General features: G+C 38.4%; 1 protein-coding gene across 1 annotated transcript in view; it reads left to right on the forward strand.

The window, feature by feature from the left end:
* The window catches only part of DOCK4 (dedicator of cytokinesis 4), a 471,458-nt gene that overhangs the window by 389,897 nt on the left and 61,149 nt on the right, over positions 1 to 20,412 (forward strand). Inside the window, exons 29-33 of the mRNA XM_069587995.1 lie at positions 473 to 573; positions 1,287 to 1,345; positions 12,946 to 13,094; positions 14,822 to 14,907; positions 20,087 to 20,182. Of these exons, the coding sequence (XP_069444096.1) occupies positions 473 to 573; positions 1,287 to 1,345; positions 12,946 to 13,094; positions 14,822 to 14,907; positions 20,087 to 20,182 (491 nt within the window). The remainder of the gene's footprint in view (positions 1 to 472; positions 574 to 1,286; positions 1,346 to 12,945; positions 13,095 to 14,821; positions 14,908 to 20,086; positions 20,183 to 20,412) is intronic.

The raw sequence follows: 20,412 nt of genomic DNA on the forward strand, positions 1-20,412 counted from the left end.
TCAATTAGCATATCCAAAAGAGTATATGTATCTTTCTTTTTTTTCTTTTATTTTGAATCCTACATTAAAAGGGGTTCCAAAATGAAATCACACTGAAATAAAGTTATCCAGCTTATGCCTCAGCCTCCTTGGAGACATGACATGTTATGAGAGAAATGAAGTATCTACCACTTAGCATATACCAGAGAGCCCATGAAACTTGGGATACAGCAATATAAAAATAGTATCTATTTAGTTAGTTTGCTTTTTTGTTACAGGAAATTTCACAGATGTATAAAAGTAAAGAGAATAGTATGATGAATCCCTCATGTATCCATACCCAGGGACAGCTACTATCAACTCATGGCCCATCTTATTGCAACTCTCCCCCCATCCACTTACCATTTTTGAAGCAAATCCAAGATATCTTGTCACTTCGCCTGTAAATATTTTTGTAACCCCATAGTATTTAAATATGTCATTCTCATTTTAGATCTGGGATTCCTACTTTTACCTTGCGGTCATTTTTATAAACCAGTTGTGTCTGCAGTTAGAGATGTTTACACCTTCCAAAAAGAAAAAGGTATTAGAAAAGTAAGTACCAGTGTATAATTGGGTAAGACTATGAGGCAAATCAAATGTTGTGCCTTTTAAAAAGTATTTCAGTTCGAGTGATTCATAAATCTGATCTCCATAACTAGAAATCAAAGTGGAGGGGCAATGACCAAGAGGACAACAAGCAACTTTTCTGGGAATATCACTATTTTGAGCTTATTTAGAAATCTTTGTCCTCAGTCTTTCAGGATTCAAAAATACTATAGGAGCCAAAAATTATGAGACAAATATGTTTCATTCAAGGGTTAATATGTGAATTTGAATTAGAGGCATGAAGACATGTATTAATACTTGTGAAAATTTCCAGTTATAAAATGAATGTCATGGGGATGTAATGTACATACAACATGGTGATTCCAGTTAATAATACTGCATTGCATATTTGAAAGTGCATCTTGAAAGTTTTCATCAAAAGAAAAAACATTGTAACTAGTTATGGTATAGATATTAACTGGACTTACTGTGGTGACAATTTTGCAGTATATACAAATATTCAAATTGTTATGTTGTATACCTAAAGGCAATATGATATTATGTCAGTTATACCTCAGTAAAACATGTATACATTAAACATTTTCAATTAAGAACATGTTGTCTTTTAATTCAGAATGATAGATTGTATCCTAAAAAGACACAGATAACTTCTTTTTTCTGGAGTCTTTGTATCAGGTTTGATTTTTGTTCTATTTCAGATATGGTGACATGAGGGTAACAATGGGTTGTGAAATTTTCAGCATGTGGCAAAACCTAGGTAAGTAATGAAAACAGAAGCCACCTCTGTTTTGTAGCTTATCACTGTTCTTGCAAGGAAACAAATGAAGATGGACAGTTTACCACTGACAGCATTTGAAACCAAATGTCTAAATCAATAAAGAAGTCTAGAGAGGCTAAGTGACACTTTGGCATTGAATAAGGCTACAACTGATTCTTTAAATTGGTATCTATCTGAAAAATCACCTTTCTTTTGTGTGTTTCATTGAATGACAAATTTTATAATCTAGCATTATTCCAGTAAGACCTGCAATGAGTTAACCTTTCAGAATTTGGAATTATAGCAACTCAGAATTTCTAGACCTCTGAATTGAGGCTGTGAATCATAACAAACTTAGAATAAGCTTCAAGAAACATTGACTTGAGCATCTGTACTCTTAAAATTGTGAAACCGGTGACCTATATCATAAAAACTATAGCCAAAGGATTTTAAAGCATCTGTAGTTGCTAAGAAACAATTAGATCCAGTTTTTAATCTGCCACAGCAGATAGAGCATATTATCCAGCAAATTGATGACACAGATCTGGTTGCATAAAAAAAGAATAATATTTAGAAGAAACATTGTTTTAAAATCTCATTGGCATTGGGTTTCTTTATAGAAAGTCATAACTTACTTGATTTGACATGTTAATTATGCATGTTTATAGCTCTGCTCTGCGTAGTTGCTCAGTTGTGTCCCATTGTTTTCGACCCTTTGGACAGTAGCCCACCAGGCCCCTCTGTCCCTGAGATTTTTCAAGCAGGAATACTGGAGTGGGTTGCCATTCCCTCCTCCAGGGGATCTTCCCCACCCAGGGATTGAACCCACATCTCCTGCATTGCAGGCATTCTGTATCGCTGAGCCGTCCAGGAAGCCCTAAGTTCATAGCATTCATTTACTATTGTAATTCTTCCTTGTGATTTATTAAAGTGATAGACCTATTTGAATTGAATATATAATCACCTGAAAGTATATTTTCTCTTGGACTTCTCCAAACACAACTTGAAAATGGCAAAATTTGTTTTCTGTAACTGGAAATAGAACCCTTATCATTTTACTTCAATCTATGTTACAGAAGTGATTTTTTGACCAAGATACCCCTCAAATGTAGAATACATTCAGGGCAATTTGAAGAAACCTTGTTATATACAATGAGCCCAATGTTCGATGCTAACTGATAATTTCAGGGAGGAAAAGAGCAAGTTACCACTTGAAAGCAACCTCCAACTATCTAAAACCAGCCAGAGAAGCCCTTGAAATATGTTTAGATTCAACTGAAAAATAACCTCAATTTGTCTTATTTGAAGAACACCTCCTCTCAGTCTTCATGTTTCATTGATTCTTTGTGTCTTTGTTTTTCAAAAACAGATCAAGACCCTTGGAATGTCCCTATTGCTTTTGGCATTAATTTAGCAGAGAGTTTTCCAAACAAGGCTACATTGAAGTACGGTTGTGGCTTATGCTCTTGTCGGAGCTCAAATGATAAGACCTGTACAGGTTCACTTGAGTTAACAGAATGTGAGAAAATGGCAGGTTAACATCGTCTAGATAAATCTTAGCACAGCCATGTGTGGTTATTTCCACATAAATCTTTCTCTAAGCCAGCATACCTGTGCCCTTAGGCCTATGACCTGCTAAATAAAACTGGCACCTTTTGTTGCATTAAAGATGTCATTGTTTGCTTCATAAACTTTTCTCCTCTATTTTGTCTTTAACAAAAATATGTCTCTCTGGGTTTTATTTGTTTTCCTCAGGAACCTGAAGAATGTAAAAAAAACCTCTAAAGCATGCTGATCCCCATGTATTATGATGTCAGTACTCTTTAGAACAGTGGTCCCAGGTGGCTCAGTGATAAAGAACCCCCCTGCCAAACAGGAAATGTGGGTTCGATCCTTGGATTGGGAAGATACCCAGGGGAAGAAAGTGGCAGTCCACTCCAGTATTCTTGTCTGGAAAATCTCATGGGCAGTGGAGCCTGGTAGGCTACAATCCCTGCAATCCATGGGATTGCAAAGAGTCACAACTTAGCAACTAAACAACAACAGCACTCAGTAAACAGCATCACCTGGAAGCTTGTAAAAAATGCAAATTCTATGGCTCCTCTCAAGACCACTGAAACAGAGTCTCTGAGAACCTCTGAGAGGAGGCACAACAGTCTTGAGTTTTCCCAAGTTCTCCAGGTCATTCTTAGGCACTTGGCTAAAGATTGGAAAGCACTGGTGTAGACAGCACTCTAGCCTTTCTTTGTTTTTCCAGCCCTAAAGTCTAGCTCTAACACTCTGTTACAAAAGGCCCATTATAATCAAGTGCAAACTCCCAGCATGACAGGGTTCAGGTGTGTGCACATGTTCACTTCCTTCCTTAGTTTCTGCATCATTTCCCTAGAGTTGTGGTCAGCCTTCCAAAACATGAGGTGAATTTTAAAGGTCGTTGCTGCCATACAACCACTGGAATTGGAGACTGTTTAGAAATATGAAAACCTCTCTTCCAACATATATTTTTACAAAAATGTTAAGAAAAATTAAGTATTCAAGGTCCTATTTTCATACCCCTCATAGGGCTTAAGTCAGCATGTTACTTAAGAATATCCATTAATTATAATTTGGATTACCTATAAATGTGTAATATTGAGTGCTTTGCTTGCTAAAGGAGAATTTATTCAGATAATTAAAGGTTTTCATTTTATACCATACACAAAAATTTAAAATGGATTAAAGACTTGATTGTAAGACCTGAGACTATAAAACTCTAAAAAGAAAACATAGGCAGTACAGTCTTTTATATCAGTCTTAGCAATATCTTCCTGAGTATGTCTACTTAGGCAAGGAAAACAAAAACAAATATAAACAAATGGGATTAAATAAAACTTAGAAATGTCTGCACAGCAAAAGAAACAGTCAACAAAACAACAAACTACTTACTGAATGGGAGAAGATATTTGCAAATCATATATCCAATAAGAGGTTATTACCCAAATATATGGGGCATCTCACTTTACCAGGTGGCACAGTGGTAAAGAATCTGCCCTGCCAATGCAGGAGACACAGGTTTTATCCCTGGGTCGGGAAGATCCCCTGGAAAAGGGGGTGGCTACCCCACTGTAGTATTCTTCCTGGAGAATTCCACAGACAGAGGAGCCTGGCAGGCTACAGTCCATGGGGTCACAAAGAGTTGGAAACGACTGAGCAACTTAGCACTCATACAACTCAACCACAACAAATGATTAAAAAATGGGCAGAGAATCTGAATACACATATTTTCAAAGGAGACGTGCAGATGGCCAGCAGGCACATGAAAAGATGTTTAACATCACTGATTATTAGGGAAATGTCAATCAAAACCACAGTGAGATGTCATCTCATGCCCATTAGAATGGCTGTTATCAAAAAGATCAGAAGTAATAGTGCTGAACAGGATGTGAAAGAAGTGGAACCATCATATGCTGTTGGTGGTAATTTTCTGTAGAGGCTGCACCAATTTACATGGATAAATTGATAAATTTGGTAAATTGGTGCAGCCACTATGGAAAAAAGTATGGAGAGTCCTCAAAAAATTAAGATTAGATCTACCATGTGACCCAGCACTTCCACTTCTGGATATCCAAAGAGTACCAAAAAATTAATTTGTACAGATATATACACTCCTATATTCACTGCAGCATTTTTTATTCTAGCCAAGATGTGGAAACAACCCAACTCTCCATTAATAGATGAATGGGTCAAGAGAGTGGATATACATACAATGGAATGCTACTCTGTCATAGGAAAGGTGAAATGTTGTCATTTGTGACACCCTAGAGGGTATTATGGGTGTCCCTGATTGCTCAGATGGTAAAGAATCCGCCTGCAATGCAGGAGACCTGGGTTCAGTCTCTGGGTTGGGAAGAACCCCTGGAGAAGGGAATGGCTATCCACTCCAGAATTCTAGCCTGGAAAATTCCATGGACTGTTTAGTCCATGGGGTCAACAAAGAGTCAGACACAACTGAGTGACTTTCACTGAAACGGAAACTGAGAGAGTGTTACGCTAAGTGAAATAAATCAGGCAACGACAATTACCATATGATTTCACTCACAAAGAATATTAAAAGTAAATAAATGAACAAACAAAGTGGATCGAAAGTAAGCATATAGAGAATGGATTAGTGGCTACCAGAGGGGAAGGGAAGTTGCTATTGTTGTTTAGTCCCTAAGTCAGGTCCAACTCTTCGAGACCCTGTGGACTGCTGCACACCAGGCTGCCTTATCTTTCACTTTCTCCTGGAGTTTGCTCAAACCCATGTCCATTGAGTCGGTGATGCCATCCAGCCATCTCATCCTCTGTCACCACCTTCTCTTCCTGCCATCAATCTTTCCTAGCATCATGGTCTTTTTCAATGAGTCAGCTCTTTGCATCAGGTGGCCAGAGTATTGGAGCTTCAGCTTCAGTGAATATTCAGGGTTGATTTCCTTTAGGACTGGATGGTTTAATCCCCTTGCTGTCCAAGGGACCCTCAAGAGTCTTCTCCAGCATCACAGTTTGAAAGCATCAATTCTTCAATGCTCAGCCTTCTTTATGGTCCAACTCTCACATCCGTACATAACAACTGGAAAAATTATAGCTTTGACTGTATGGACCTTTGTCGGCAAAGTGATGTCTCTGCTTTTAAATATGCTGTCTAGTTTTATCATTGCTTTTCTTCCACAGAACAATCATCTTCTAATTTCATGGCTTCAGTCACCATCTGCAGTGATTCTGGAGCCCCCAAAATAAAGTCTGTCACTGCTTCCACTTTTTCCCCTTCTATTAATATTTGCCATGAAGAAATGGGCCTGGATGCCATGATCTTAGTTTTTTGAGTGTTGAGTTGCAAGCCAGCATTTCACTCTCCTATTTCACCCTCATCAAGAGGCTCTTTAGTTCCTCTTCATTTTCTACCATTTAAGTGCTATCATCTGCATATGTGAGATTGTTGATATTTTTCTCGACAATCTTGATTCCAGCTTGTGCTTTACCCGCCCTGGCATTTTGCATGATGTACTCTGTTTATAAGTTAAATAAGCACAGTAACAATATATAGCTTTGATATACTCCTTTCCCAGTTTTGAACCAATCCATTATTCCATGTCCGATTCTAACTATTGCTTCTTGACCTGCATACAGATTTCTCAGGAGGCAGGTAAGGTGGTCTGGTATTCCCATCTCTTTAAGAATTTTCCACAGTTTGTTGTAATCTACACAGTCAAAGGCTTTACCATAGTCAATGAAGCAGTAGTAGATATTTTTCCAGAATTTCCTGCTATGTTTATGATCCAATGGATGTTGGCAATTTGATCTCTGGTTCCTCTGCCTTTTCTAAATCCAGCTTGTACATCTGGAAGTTCTTGGTTCACGTACTGCTGAAGTCTAGCTTGGAGAATTTTGAGCGTTCATTTACTAGCGTGTGAGATGAGTGCAACTGTATAGTAGTTTGAATATTCTTTGGCATTGCCCTTTGGAATTGGAATGAAAACTGACTTTCCAGTCCTGTGGCCACTGCTGAGTCTTCCAAATTTGCTGATATATTGAGTATAGCACTTTCACAGCATCATCATCTTTTGGGATTTTGAAATAGCTCAGCTGGGATTTCATCGCCTCCACTAGCTCATTTCTTAGTAATGCTTCCTAAGGTCCACTTGACTTCACACTCCAGGATGTCTGACTCTAGGTAACTGACCACATCATCATGGTTATCCAGATCATTAAGACCTTTATGTACAGTTCTTCTACGTCTTCTTGCCACTTCTTAATTTCTTCTGCTTCTGTTAGGTCCTTGCCATTTCTGTCCTTTATTGTGCCCGTCCTTGTATGAAATGTTCCCTTGATATCTCCAGTTTTCTTGAACAATTCTCTAATCTTTCCCACTCTATTGTTTTCCTCCACTTCTTGCATTGTTCACTTGGGAAGGCTTTCTTATCTCGCCTTGCCATTCTCTGGAACTCTGCATTCAGTTGTGTATATCTTTCCCTGTCTCCTTTGCCTTTCACTTCTCTTCTTTTCTCAGCTATTTATAAGATCTCTTGAAACAACTATTTTGCCTTCTTGCAATTCTTTTCCTTTGGGATGCTTTTGGGTCACTGCCTCCTATACAGTGTTACTAACCTCTGTCTCTAGTTCTTCAGGCACTTTGTCTACCAGATCTAATCTCTTGAATCTGGTTGTCAACTGCACTGTAAAATCATAAGGGATTTGATTTAGGTCATACATGAATGACCTAGTGGGTTTCCCTACTTCAGTTTAAGCCAGAATTTGGCAATAAGCCTGAGCTCATGACCTGAGCCACAGTCAGCTTCAGGTCTTATTTTTCACTGTGGAGAGCTTCTCCATCTTTGGCTGCAAAGAATGTAATCGATCTGATTTCCGTATTGACCATCTCGTGATGTCCATGTGTAGAGTCATCTCTTGTGTTGTTGAAAAAAGGCATTTGCTACGACCAGTGTGTTCTCTTGGCAACCTCTGTTAACCTTTACCCTGCTTCATTTTGTACTCCAAGGTGAAACTTGCCTGTTACTCCAGACATCTCTTTACTTCCTACTTTTGCATTTGAGTCCCTTGTGATTAAAAGAACATCTCTTTTTCTGTGTTATAGAAGATCTTAGGTCTTCATAGATATGTTCAACTTCAGCTTCTTCGGCATTAGTAGTTGGGGCATAGACTTGGGTTACTGTGATGTTTGCCTTGGAAATGAACTAAGATTATTCTGTCTTTTTTGAGATTGCTCCCAAGTACTGAATTTTCTACTCTTAGGTTGACTATGAGGGCTACTCCTTTTCTAAGGGATTCTTGCCCACTAGAAGATATTATGCTCATCTGAATTAAATTCACTGATTCCCATCCATTTTAGTTCACTGATTCCTAAAATGCCATCTCCTGCTTGACCACGTCCAGTTTACCTTGATTCGTGGGCCTAACATTTCAGGTTCCTATCCAGTACTGTTCTTTACAGCATTGGATTTTCCTCTCACCATCAGACACATCCACAGCTGAGCATCATTTCCACTTTGGCCCAGTCTTTTCATTCTTTCTGAGGCTATTTCTCCACTCTTCCCCAGTAGCATATTGGACATCTGCTGACCTGGCAGGCTCATCTTCTAGTATCATATCATTTTGCCTTTTCAGACTGTTCATGGGGTTCTTGAAACAAGAATACTTGAGTGATTTGCCATTCCCTTCTCTAGTGGACCACGTTTTGTCAGAACTCTCCACCATGACCTGTCTGTCTTGGGTGGACCTGCATGGCTCATAGTTTCATTGAGTTACACAAAGCTGTGATCCATATGATCATTTTGGTTAGCTTTCTGTGATTGTGGTTTTCATTCTGGAGAGTATGGGGCTGTAGATCTTGCTTCTTCGGTCTGGCCTCTGAAGGGAGATAGAAGAGGGTGAAATAAGTAAAGTGGTCAACAGTTCGAAGATGGATGGAAACTAAATTTTTGGTAATGAGCATGCTGTAGTGTATACAGAAGTCAAAATATAATGTTGTACACATGAAATTTATAAAATTTATAAAACAGTGTTACCTCCATAAAAAGTGAAAGTGAGCAAAGCATCAAATCCCCTCAAATTTATTTATTTGTACCTATATTTGCAAGAGTAGTCTACAAAGAAAGAGGTTATTCTCTACTGCTGTGTCCCACCTTTGCCATTCATCATGCTGCAAGGCTAAGTTTTTTCTTTCTATTTTTAGTTGAACTAACATCCTTACTAAATATAAAGTGGGCTCCTCTTCCACATTTGCAAACACAGTGTCTTGTAACTGCTGTAGAAAAATCAATACTTCCCTAACAGGCTGCTATGTGTGCATAAATATACAACTCCAGCAGCCCAACTAGCAGGTGCCCTAAATACTTCAAAACAAGACCATGTGGCTGACAATTTGAGATAGGAAAAGTATGCTAAATCTGTGATTTAAAAGGAAATAATCTAAGTGAAGTTTATTTTCCTGCTGCTATACATAGCTCAAGATTTTGCATGGCGGATTGGGGAAGAGTAAAATTTTCTGTGGTGGAAAACTTGTATGGTTGCACAGATTCTTTGTTTCCAAAGTGTGTTCTCAGTAAAGAAGGCTAGCCTCATACAGTCTGCACAATAATTTAAATGTGGGTATGGCTTCCCTGATAGCTCGGCGTTAAAGAACCTGCCTGCCAATGCAGACGACACAGGTTCAGTCCCTGGGTCGGGAAGACCCCCCTGGAGAAAGTGAAAGTGAAAGTCACTCAGTTGTGTCTGACTCTGCGACTCCATGGACTGTAGTCCATGGAATTCCAGGCCAGAATACTGGAGTGAGTAGCCTTTCACTTCCAGGGATCGAACCCAGGTCTTCCGCATTGCAAGCGGATTCTTTACCAGCTGAGCCACAAGGGAAGACCAAGAATACTGAAGTGGGTAGCCTATCCCTTCTCCAGCGGATCTTCCCAAACCAGAAATTGAACCAGTGTCTCCTGCATTTCAGGCAGATTCTCTACCAACTGAACTATCAGGGAAGTCCTAGGAAATGACTCCAGTATTCTTGCCTGAGAAATCCCATGGACAAAGGAGCCTAGCAGGCTACAGTTCATAGGGTCACAAAAGAGTTGGACACAACTTAGTGACTAAACAACATGGTTTCTCTACTGTCATAGAAAATCAGGCTACAAAATACTATATGTATTTTGTTTGGATTGTGATTGAAAGAAGCCAACTGTAAATGACATGTTTTAAGACAATCTGGAAATTTTTAATATAGACTGGTTTTAGATTAATTTGAAGAATTACTGTCTGCCATTTAAAAAAAATGTAATAAAGGTATTGTGGTCCTGTATTTATAAAATGACCTGCCTGTGAAAAATGCTAACTGATGTTTATACAAGTAGAATATTATGATGTCTCTGACTTGGCTTAAAATTTCCCAGTGAAAAAATAGTTGGGTTGATAAGTGAAACAAAATTAGCAAAAAAATATTGATAATTATTGAAGCTAGATGATGGGGATGTAGGGATTTATCTTACTGTCATTTGTAATTCTGTGTTGAGATTTTTCATAGTAAGAAAAATTTAAAAGAGAAAATCATGTTGTAAAATGCCTATAAATGGAAGAGAGTTTTTAAAAAGATTCATGGATGCTCAAAGAAATAATGGTAAATACACTAAGTGCATGCTAATAATGTTCTTTGCTAGGAGGTCAAAGGATGGCAGGCTCAGGGAAGATTAAAAATAAAAATTCTGTAATGGAGCAGTTCTGAATATCATTCCACCATAGCAGCTGTGGGAGGACTATCTGGCTGGCAGGAGTTTTCATTTTATTCTATATTTGCTGCTTCACTCATCCCCCTCACCCCATGCACACCCCAAAACTGTGCAAAGGATTGGTGTCTTACACAGTGTCAAGGAAGCAGAAAGGTCCTCTTGGTTATTAGTCACATGCCAGGGTGGCCCTTGTCCTGTGTACAGAGTCCCTTCAGTCCATGGCTCTGCAGAAGCAGAGCATCTGTGGCTAGACTCTGAAGCCCTGCAGCCATCTCCTGGGGCAGGGACAGAGATAAGAGTAAGGCTGGCTGATCTCAAGACTTGCCAGAATTCATCTCTGCAGAAATTTCCTTTCCTCTTTTCTCTTTCTTCCCCTCGCTTGCCAGAACATCTTGAAGAAGCAGTGAGTGGGTTTAGACTTTTGCAAATGACAGGAAGAGTGATTGAGTTCAGGTTGCTCTGCATTTTGCCCTGACAAAAATAACTACAGAAAGGAATTGCAAATGCTGGCTGCTAGTTACCTGCTCTAAATGTGTATGTTGGGAGGATGGGGAAAATGCAGGGAGAAGTCCGTGAATTGATGTTTTTGTATATTCTGCCACACTGAGTTTGTTGGTCTTGGAAGTATTCATTCTTTTGGAGGGAAATATACAAGGGCAGATTAATAAGGACATTTCTTTTGATGAATAAGAGGGAAGTATTCTTGCTCTGAAGAGGAAAACTAAGTAGTCCCTTGGAAAAGATAAAATATTACCTAGGTCAAGAATAAAGTTAGGAAAGCAAAAAGAATTACAAGCCACGTTTCCTCCTCACATGTAATGGATGCCTTGATATATAAGTAATTTAGAGATGATAAGAAACCGCGAAGTTACTTTTAATGAAACATGAGAAAAAGTGGAAAGGACTATGTGGCATCACTGATGTACAGGGACTTTCAGATCCAGAGGGGCTTGGGGCCTGACAGTTGTGTCCTGTTACCATCCCATATTGAGTAAAAAGGATGAGAGCCACTTTCGGAAGACGTCACAAATATCCCAAGGCATTTGCAGTCACAAGAAACAGTGACTTCACAACACCTACTTGGGTTTGCCCATCCATCATTTTCTTTTCTTTCCAAATTCTCTTGTTCATGTTCTCCTTCCTTTAAACATCCCTCTAAAGTCAGTACAAATTTAAATTGTATGTTTGCATCCTGGATTTATGTCTGTCCAAGTCTGTGTTCACCTTCATGCCTTCTGCTACAGAAACAAAATAGAGGAAATGACAATTAATGTGAAGATATTTAACTCCAAAATTGGCAAGTAAGTCTGAACAGCAAGATTATGTGTGTATTCAACACTTACAAAAAAAAAGATCAAAGATGGAAAAATTAACAAGAGGGAAATGATCCTTTTTCATGAAGCCAGCTCTCTTTTGCTCAGCCTCCCAGTATCATATGCTTTCATCCATGATGCAAAAGGTTGTACATGTAATGTGCATACACAAAATGTACATTGTATATTTTCCATAATGTGCAGTTTATTATAAAAGTAGGAACTCTCTGAGATTTAACATGGATGTCTAGGGTAATAGACTGAACTCAACACATATCTGCTAGACAAAATCATCTGTGTCCACCCCACCCTCCACTTTCCTTTGCTCTGAATTATCCACAGTATACTTTTCAGGACTTGCTAAATACCACTTTGAATTCACTATTATTACGTTGTACTCTTTTCAGAAAATTGTTCTGTTTGTTGTTGTTTGGGCCAATGTTTATATTTTACTTAGGGTGTTATGTTTATTATGTAAAGAAGGAAGACAAATTACATAATGCAGATGGGAACCACCTTTTTCATATATAAAAGTCACCAGTAATATTATCACCCAGAGATAACCAATGTGCTTACTATTAGGGGATATAACCTTGTAGACTATCATATATATATTCTTTTTAAATGAAAGATGTACCTTTGCATACTGTGTGGTACTTTGCCTTTACAGTTAATTATATTGAAAAACTTCATCTGTGTTTTTCTTCAACCTCATTTTTAATAATTGCACAAGAATTTTAATGTGTGAATGTGCAGTACTATACACAACCAATTCCTGATGATTTATATAATATTTAATTGTATCTTATGGCTTTTTGTAAACTGTGAAAAGGTAAATCCCTAGGTTTTTTTTTTTATTAAAAATGATGCAGAAATACTAACACATGGAAATCTGTTTATATAGCTGCTTAGAGAAATGTTTTCTTGCTTGAGACAACTATAATCGATCTTATGACAGTAGTTTTAAACAAGTTGTATAATAATGATTTTCTGAAATCTTATTAAAACTAAATCTACAGGAAGGTAAATATTTCATTCATTTTAGGAGAGCACAAGCTTCATTTCATTCCTGCCCTGATTGGCCCCTTCCTGGAAGTAACCTTAATACCCCAGCCAGATCTCCGCAATGTCATGATTCCTATTTTCCACGATATGATGGACTGGGAGCAGAGGCGGAGTGGCAATTTTAAACAGGTAGGTGGATGTGCTCTCAGAGCAGGCAGAAGAATCTCAGTTCTCTCAGAGGTGAGTGCGGTGGCTCAGAGATGCTCCGAGTTGAGGAATGAGCTGTGAACCAGATTTCAACCTAGGCCACGTACTTCCAAGCTGAATACATAGCCTCGGACACCCTTCTGGGACTGTGTCTCCCTGAATCTCTGAGAAGCCCTGGAAAAAACATTTCATTCCCCTTCAGCTAAAAAAAAATCCTGTGATTTTCTAGGTCTGTGTTTAAGAACTAGCAGAAACTTTATTTGCTCCCAGCTGGACACAACACAGAGGAATCAGAAGGTTAATGATTCCTAAAATCGCTGACCTCTCAGTGGTCTGCACATTGTATTTGGTGAATGGCTTAGCTTTGAACATTTGATGCACAGTATGTTTTATTGCTCTTTGCTTGAAGTGCTAAGAATTAATTTAAAGGGAAAAGCAGTCAAAATTGTTGCAAAGGAAATTCCAAGAAGATGAGCATGAGCCTGCCATTTCTCTTTAACACAGGATCTCCTTGACACAGGCTCCAGTTTTAGAAAGACATTTGGTCTTATTCCAAAACCAGATCTCATAGCAGAAATCAACTGCCTTTGCCAGGGCAAGTCACTTCTATTGGAGACAGCAGGCCAACTGTTCACACAGTCATGGCACTCACCTGTGTGCACTCTGCTGCATGAAGGAAGCTTCTTGCTTCTCCCTATGAGCCCTTCTCAAGTCTTAGAAATGATTGTCAACTGTACGAACAAACTGGATGCATACATAGACCAAGCATGGCATTTCATGTGTATCAAGACCGTCATTTATTTTCAGGAGAGTCAATACGTGAATGAAAGCCTATTTAAAAATTATATTGGGGAAAACCCCCTTCTCTTCCCTTATCTCTTTACCTATATATTGAAATTTGATACAAAGGAAATAATTGTGCTCAGTCCTTTGACAAAGTCAGATATCCCTCCATACCCCTAGTTGTTAACCCTCTGGCCTTGCAGAAATTCTTCCTTTTCTGTCCCCTCTGCTGTCTCCGAGAGATGATGATATATTTATTTCTGCCTTCCTGATACTGAAGTCCTAAAGGATTTATGTTCTTGAAAATATAAATGTTTTGACTACAGTTTTCAGGAAATATGTCCTTTCTGTCTCATGCTGCCGATTGCTGACTTAGAATATATCTATGGATCTACCATCTGTACATGGTTAGGACAAATTCTCAACTTCAGCAAAGATTTAGTGCAACCTCAAACTGTTTTGAGAAAGAAAATAGATACAAAACACATCAAAGATTTAACTGAATGTTTGTGGATATAGTAGTTGCTGATGTTCTTATATGTATATATGTGTATATGTGAGTGTATGTGTGTGTGTGTATCATGATTTGAAAAAAACCAAAAAACAAAAAAAGACTTGCCAGTTTTTACAGCTCCTAAAAAAAGAATTCAAACATTTAAGCTGGGCTGCAGGCATTTGTGTTTGAATCAACAAATAGAAGTCTTTCGCGGCAGCACACACTACCCTACCGGGAGTTTGAAGTCATGTTCCTGCATCTAAATTGGCCCCCTAGAATTCCAAAGGGGTGTCTTTGGTTAACCACAGCTGATAAATTCACAAAATTTACTGTGGCTTTTTCCCTTGCAGAAATAAATATGTTTCCATGTGCTTAGAAAATCCTTCCTGTGAGAAGGAAAGAAAGGGAGTAACATTTGGGTCTGTTTCAGGTGGAAGCCAAGCTCATTGACAAACTGGACAGCCTGATGTCCGAAGGCAAAGGTGATGAAACCTACCGTGAGCTCTTCAACAGTATGTGAGTAACATGTGTGTCTCCAGTTGATTCTTTTTGGGGGATTTGAGTGTCAGTGCTAAGCAGCTGAGAGCTGCAAAGACAGCTTGGGTCTCCCCAGAGTGCTTTGTCTTTGTGGAGTGTGAAATAAAGGATCATTGCTTAACTCTGGTGAATGGATCTTATTATGCTGATGATTAGACATATCCCCTTGTATTAATCTCTGATTAGGACAGGTTACAAGTGTTACATAACAAATTCACTCTTTTCATGACTAATTATTTTAAAGTTGGGGCTGCAAGATAATGATTTTCAATTGGGTAGATAGTGGGAGAGGAAAACAAAATAATGGTGTAATTGTTGTGTTTGTGTGCCATGCTTTCCAAGATGTTCTTGGCTGATTTCCTGTTAGAAGATTAACCTAGTTTGCATCTGTTCTTCAGCGCTTGATTTAATTCACCAATACCTATTGCTCATTCAGCATTATTAATTGCTTCCTAAATGTTTCTTACTAGAATATCAGAGAAGCAAATAATTTCTAGTAGATTATGTGACTAGGATTTGTAAGGAGGATAAAGAAGTAATGGAGTGTTGTAAGGAGACTTGAGGTTGTCCTTACTAAGGTAAGACTGTGATCACTGTCCCAGGATGAAGTGCCTGTACTGAGTAGTCATTCACTGTGTAAAATGGCCACAGACAATACATAAGAAGGTTCCAGTGCTTTAGGATTTTAATTCTAGCACTTGTTTTCTCTACAGCTTTCTAAGGCTCTTAGTCATTGTCTAACCTTTTATACATATGAAGTGTTTCTTTTTGAAGGAAGAACCAGCTCATTGTGCTTGGGAAATGTTTGCAGGTCTTTCAGAAGTGCAGAAACATTTTAGCAATATATTTTTCTATTACAAAATACGCTTTTCCTTGTATTTATAACCAAGTAAATCTAAAACTAAATACTACTGCTTTAACACTGATAGCCAGATAGAAAACTCTGTAATTCATTTATGATCATAAATTTAGAGCAGTAGATATATTAATATATAAGGTTGAAAAGTATTATTAATGGTTGATAGATTTCAACTTGCCTGATTTAAAATCATTCTTGACGCTTTTAAGAAAATTATATTGAAGGGAAAAGCCAAAAAGGGGTATACAGATCTCTTGTGGTGGTGGTACGTGATAAAATACATTCTTTGTACTGAATCCTGAACAATGGCATTTTCTCCTGATACTGTAATTAAACTGGAACTTTTAATAATTATTCATCAAGCCCTCGTTCATCCTAGTGTACAAAGCATCTGTCTTTCGTGACAGCTGGAGTTTAGCAAGAATTCTGATTAAAACCTCATCCAGTATAATAAATTACTTTTGAAAACCACTCTCAATTCCGTTACTAGTCTTTGGTTTGAACAAAGAACTAAAATGAGAAAGCACTCGGTGAAATGGATCTCTTGAGATTTGTGATTAATTATTTATAATAAATTTACAAGATTAATAAGCACTCACGTAGCTCTGTAGTGCCTCTTATCTACTTTAATAAAGGCCTGATAGCATGCAATTTGAACTGCTTGTGTGTAAATATGGCTTTGAAATAGAAGATGTACCTTGACATTAAAATCAAACCAATAATTAAAATATTAAGCCTCTATAATTAGGACTATTTTAAAGTCCCTGATTTATTCACTGGAGATTTTTATTCTTTTCTTGATTTTTTAGCATATCACTAGAAATCTTACTATAAATGTTTCTCTTTCATACTTTTATGATCAGCATATTGAGAATAAATATACTCTAAAGTGATAATTAAATGTCATTACTACCTGGGCTCAAAAAAGAAAGGGAAAATCCAACTATATTTCAGGAAACAATAAAATGCTTTTTTGGCAATAGAAATCACAAAGAATTAGGGTAATCACACCGTGTCATTGCACACATTATGAATTGGGAACACATGCTATTGTGGTACAGATTTTCATTTTTTCTCTGTAATTCATGTCTAAAACTTCTTAAAATTTGTTCAGAAGCTGAAAGTAGCTCACTGCTTCCTGAAAGTGTGGTATATGCTTGCCAAAATAGCCTCCTTAGAATGAAACTGTAAATTTATATAGTACAGTCCTTTCTAAGAACTCATCTTTCCCTGACCCTCAAGTTACCCTCATTTTCCCATACTACATCTTTTTGAAGTGAATGAGGGTCAGGATTTGTTGGTTTTGATAATGCTGAAATTGTGGATCATCGCTGCCTGTGAGATACGCAGAATAAGGCATCAGAATGAAGTTCTGCTTCCCTGCATCCACTTCATTGACTCACTCAGCTTCATTTATTGAGCATCTTCCTGTGCTTGGTCTTCTGAGGCTGAGGGTGCGCCAGGGAGCACACAGAGAGAGTGCTGACAGCCTCGGAGTTATAAAGGGGGCTTCCGGAAGACATGACCTCCACCTCAGTCCTCTACTGTGCTTTATTGTATGTTGCTCTGAATAATTCAGTAAGGCTCCAGATCATTTCACAGAGCTTCATTTCACACACACACACATATATATTTGAAGTGAAGAAGTGAAGTGAAAGTTGCTCAGTCATGTCCAACTCTTCGCAACCCTGTAGACTGTAGCCCGCCAGGCTTCTCTGTCCTTGGCATTCTCCACGCAAGAATACTGGAGTGGGTTGCCATTCTCTTCTCCAGGGGATCTTCCTGACCCAGGGATCAAACACAGGTCTCCTACATTGCAGGCAGATGCTTTACCATCTGAGCTACCTATGTATATAAAGCGTTGGCCTCCACACAATCCTGTTAAGAGAGAAAGGTAGACTGAGGGTCAAATTCTGTACCCTTCATTCCATCAGAGGGGAAAAGCCTAATGAGCAAGTATATAGTCCTGCAGGATGTTATTTCTGTTGCGTGTCATGGTCATGGAGTCCAATTGTGTATCATTAGCAATAAAAAGTCACCTTGGAGCCAGGAAGCGAGTAGTGGGGAGATAAATTAGAAGTTTGGGATTAACATAGATGAACTTCTATAGATAAACAGCAAGGACCTATTGTATAACACAGAGAGCTATATTCAATATCTTGTAATAATCTATAATAGAAAAGAAGAAAGGGAGATATATATGTATATATATGTATCTGAATCATTTTTCTGTACCCTTGAAACTAACCAACGTTTTAAGTTAACCGTACTTCAGTTTTTTAAAATGGTTTAAAAAAGTTATAAAGAAATGATGTGTCGTTTATGCTCTTGTGACATGTATGTAAAGTTAGTACATTAGTTTATATAGCAACCATTCATCATCTTATTGCCTAAAAAAATAAATAGGAAACTTTCACTGTTACTAGATGAGTTCCCTGTGTACTCAGCATGGGCACATTGGCATGATTGTAGACCAAATTAAAAACCAGTGTCACCCAAGTTATCTAGAGAGACTTTTCTTGTCTGGTAGCCTCTCCTTGTCCAGGTGTATCAAGTAAGCTGGGAGGGCCAGCTTCCCCACAGAAGGAATAATCCTGGGCAAGAAAGCAGATGAATTGGGTTCTAGGCTTGGTCCTGATAATTTGAGTCTCAAGTTGGCCAAGGCAGCAAGCTCTGCAGAGCTGTGCCGCTCTTCACAAGAGGATTCTGCAGCTCTAATTTCCGACTGCATCCAGAGGCTGAGCCAGTTAGTGAAGCTCATGCCCATAAAAGAAGTCTCCCATTTATTTTTAGAATTATTACTTGAGTTCTGTGTGTTTCAGCCTCTAAAGTATATGAGGTGTGGGCTGTCACTTGGGAAGATTTCTCCATCATCCTGCCTTGCTTTGGCAGGCAGAGTTTCATTTGCGTACTTGGTTCAATACCAATTTGGCATTTAAGCTTGAAACAGGTGCTTTTCAGAGGTTGTTTTTTTTTTTTTTTTAAGAAAACGCATTTAGAACAAACTAGGGGACTTTTCCCTGGGGGATTAGTCAGGGCAGGCTCCATCCCTTCATGTTACCTCTCACTTCCTCCCCCTCCTTAGTTTAGGAAGCAGTTTAGAATAAGCCCGAAAGACAAATGATCAGGGATGCCTAGGCGCCAAGACAGAAGACTGGGCACTGGAATGGCAATGGCAAAAAGAAGGTGGGGGGAGCAGGAAGGACAATTGAGAGAGAATATAGCCAAAGACCAAAAAAAAAAAAGAGAAAACTTTGACAAAATAGCTTCTTTTCCTACTAAGCACAATACAGGCTAGGCTGAGATGGTACTTGTGAAAAAAAAAAGAGTCTTCTCTCTCTGTTATTCGTGAAACTAGGATAAGAGGGAAACAAGATTTTAGAAATAATCATCATTAAATTTAGGAGGACAGAGTATCCTCATGTTGTTATGCCTCTGTTCTTTCTTTTTTTCTTTTGGGGAAAGTTCAATCTTAAAGGGCTTTTGCCAAGTATATGGTTAATTTGCCTAGAGGTGGGAGTGAAAGTAAAAAGAGATCCTAATGATTATGCTTGTTATTGTTTTGTGTTTACATAGCAGTGCCTCTGCTCCAAGGTGCTTAAGATTAGGGGGAAAATGTAGGAGGAGAGATGTGGTTCGGTACTTGTCATCAATCTGCTGTAACAACCACATAGAAAATCCTCGGTGATTAATGACAAAATGAATGAAACTGTTGAGTGAGTGCGCAGATAGTACAATATGTATTGAGTGGGCAAATGTTAAGTGAAAGGAAAAAACGCGAAACGTCATACCGTCTGTACAAGGATTTTCCTGTAGCAGTTGCATTGCAGTAAAATTGCTTGGATGAAGATGCATTCCACTGAGAGGTAGGAAAACATTTTTGTGTGACTAAAGCAAGATCTTACTGAAAAGTAAACTTTGAGGCACTCCTGTGTTTGCTTTTCTCAGTGTTGTTTGTTGTGGGGAGGCACAAGCCTCTAATATTAGTGGAAGAGAGAAGCTAGGAAACAATGTCTTTGAGCTGTGAGGTGCTTGCATATTTTGAAAGTATGATTTATATGCATGTGTTTGTATCTGATGACTTGGATAATCTGAAAATCAATTTGCTTTGTCAATGCTTCCTGGATTAGAATTCCACTCTTTGGTCCCTATCCTAGGTAAGACATTGTTTGCATTGTGCTACTTGTGAGATGTTGCGGTGGTTGCTAAGGCATTTAAGGTACTGATGAAAGTAAAACGGTTGTCATGGTGACTGATAAAAATAAATGTTGAAAATGCCCTGGGTTCTCTCTTTTCCAGTCTACTAAAGAAAATTGAGCGGGAAACATGGAGAGAAAGTGGCGTTTCCTTAATCGCCACTGTAACTCGGCTGATGGAGAGGTTGTTAGATTACAGGTAAGCCCCTGTTTCTCAGATACACTGCGCTCCAGTTAGGAAGTCGAAGAGTCAGAATACCGTTGCACTTGAGTTAATCACTCAAAGAACTGATAATCAGACCATGGAACCTTGTGCAGTAAAATAGTGGACTTTTAACTAGCTAGCTCAGTTTCTTCTTTGTTTTTCCTTTTTTAATGTTTTGTTCTGGGTTCTTCAGCAGTTCTTTTAAAGTTTTAGTAAACTGAGAG

This window comes from Ovis canadensis, chromosome 4 (assembly GCF_042477335.2).
Source record: "Ovis canadensis isolate MfBH-ARS-UI-01 breed Bighorn chromosome 4, ARS-UI_OviCan_v2, whole genome shotgun sequence".
Taxonomy (NCBI): Eukaryota; Metazoa; Chordata; class Mammalia; order Artiodactyla; family Bovidae; genus Ovis; species Ovis canadensis.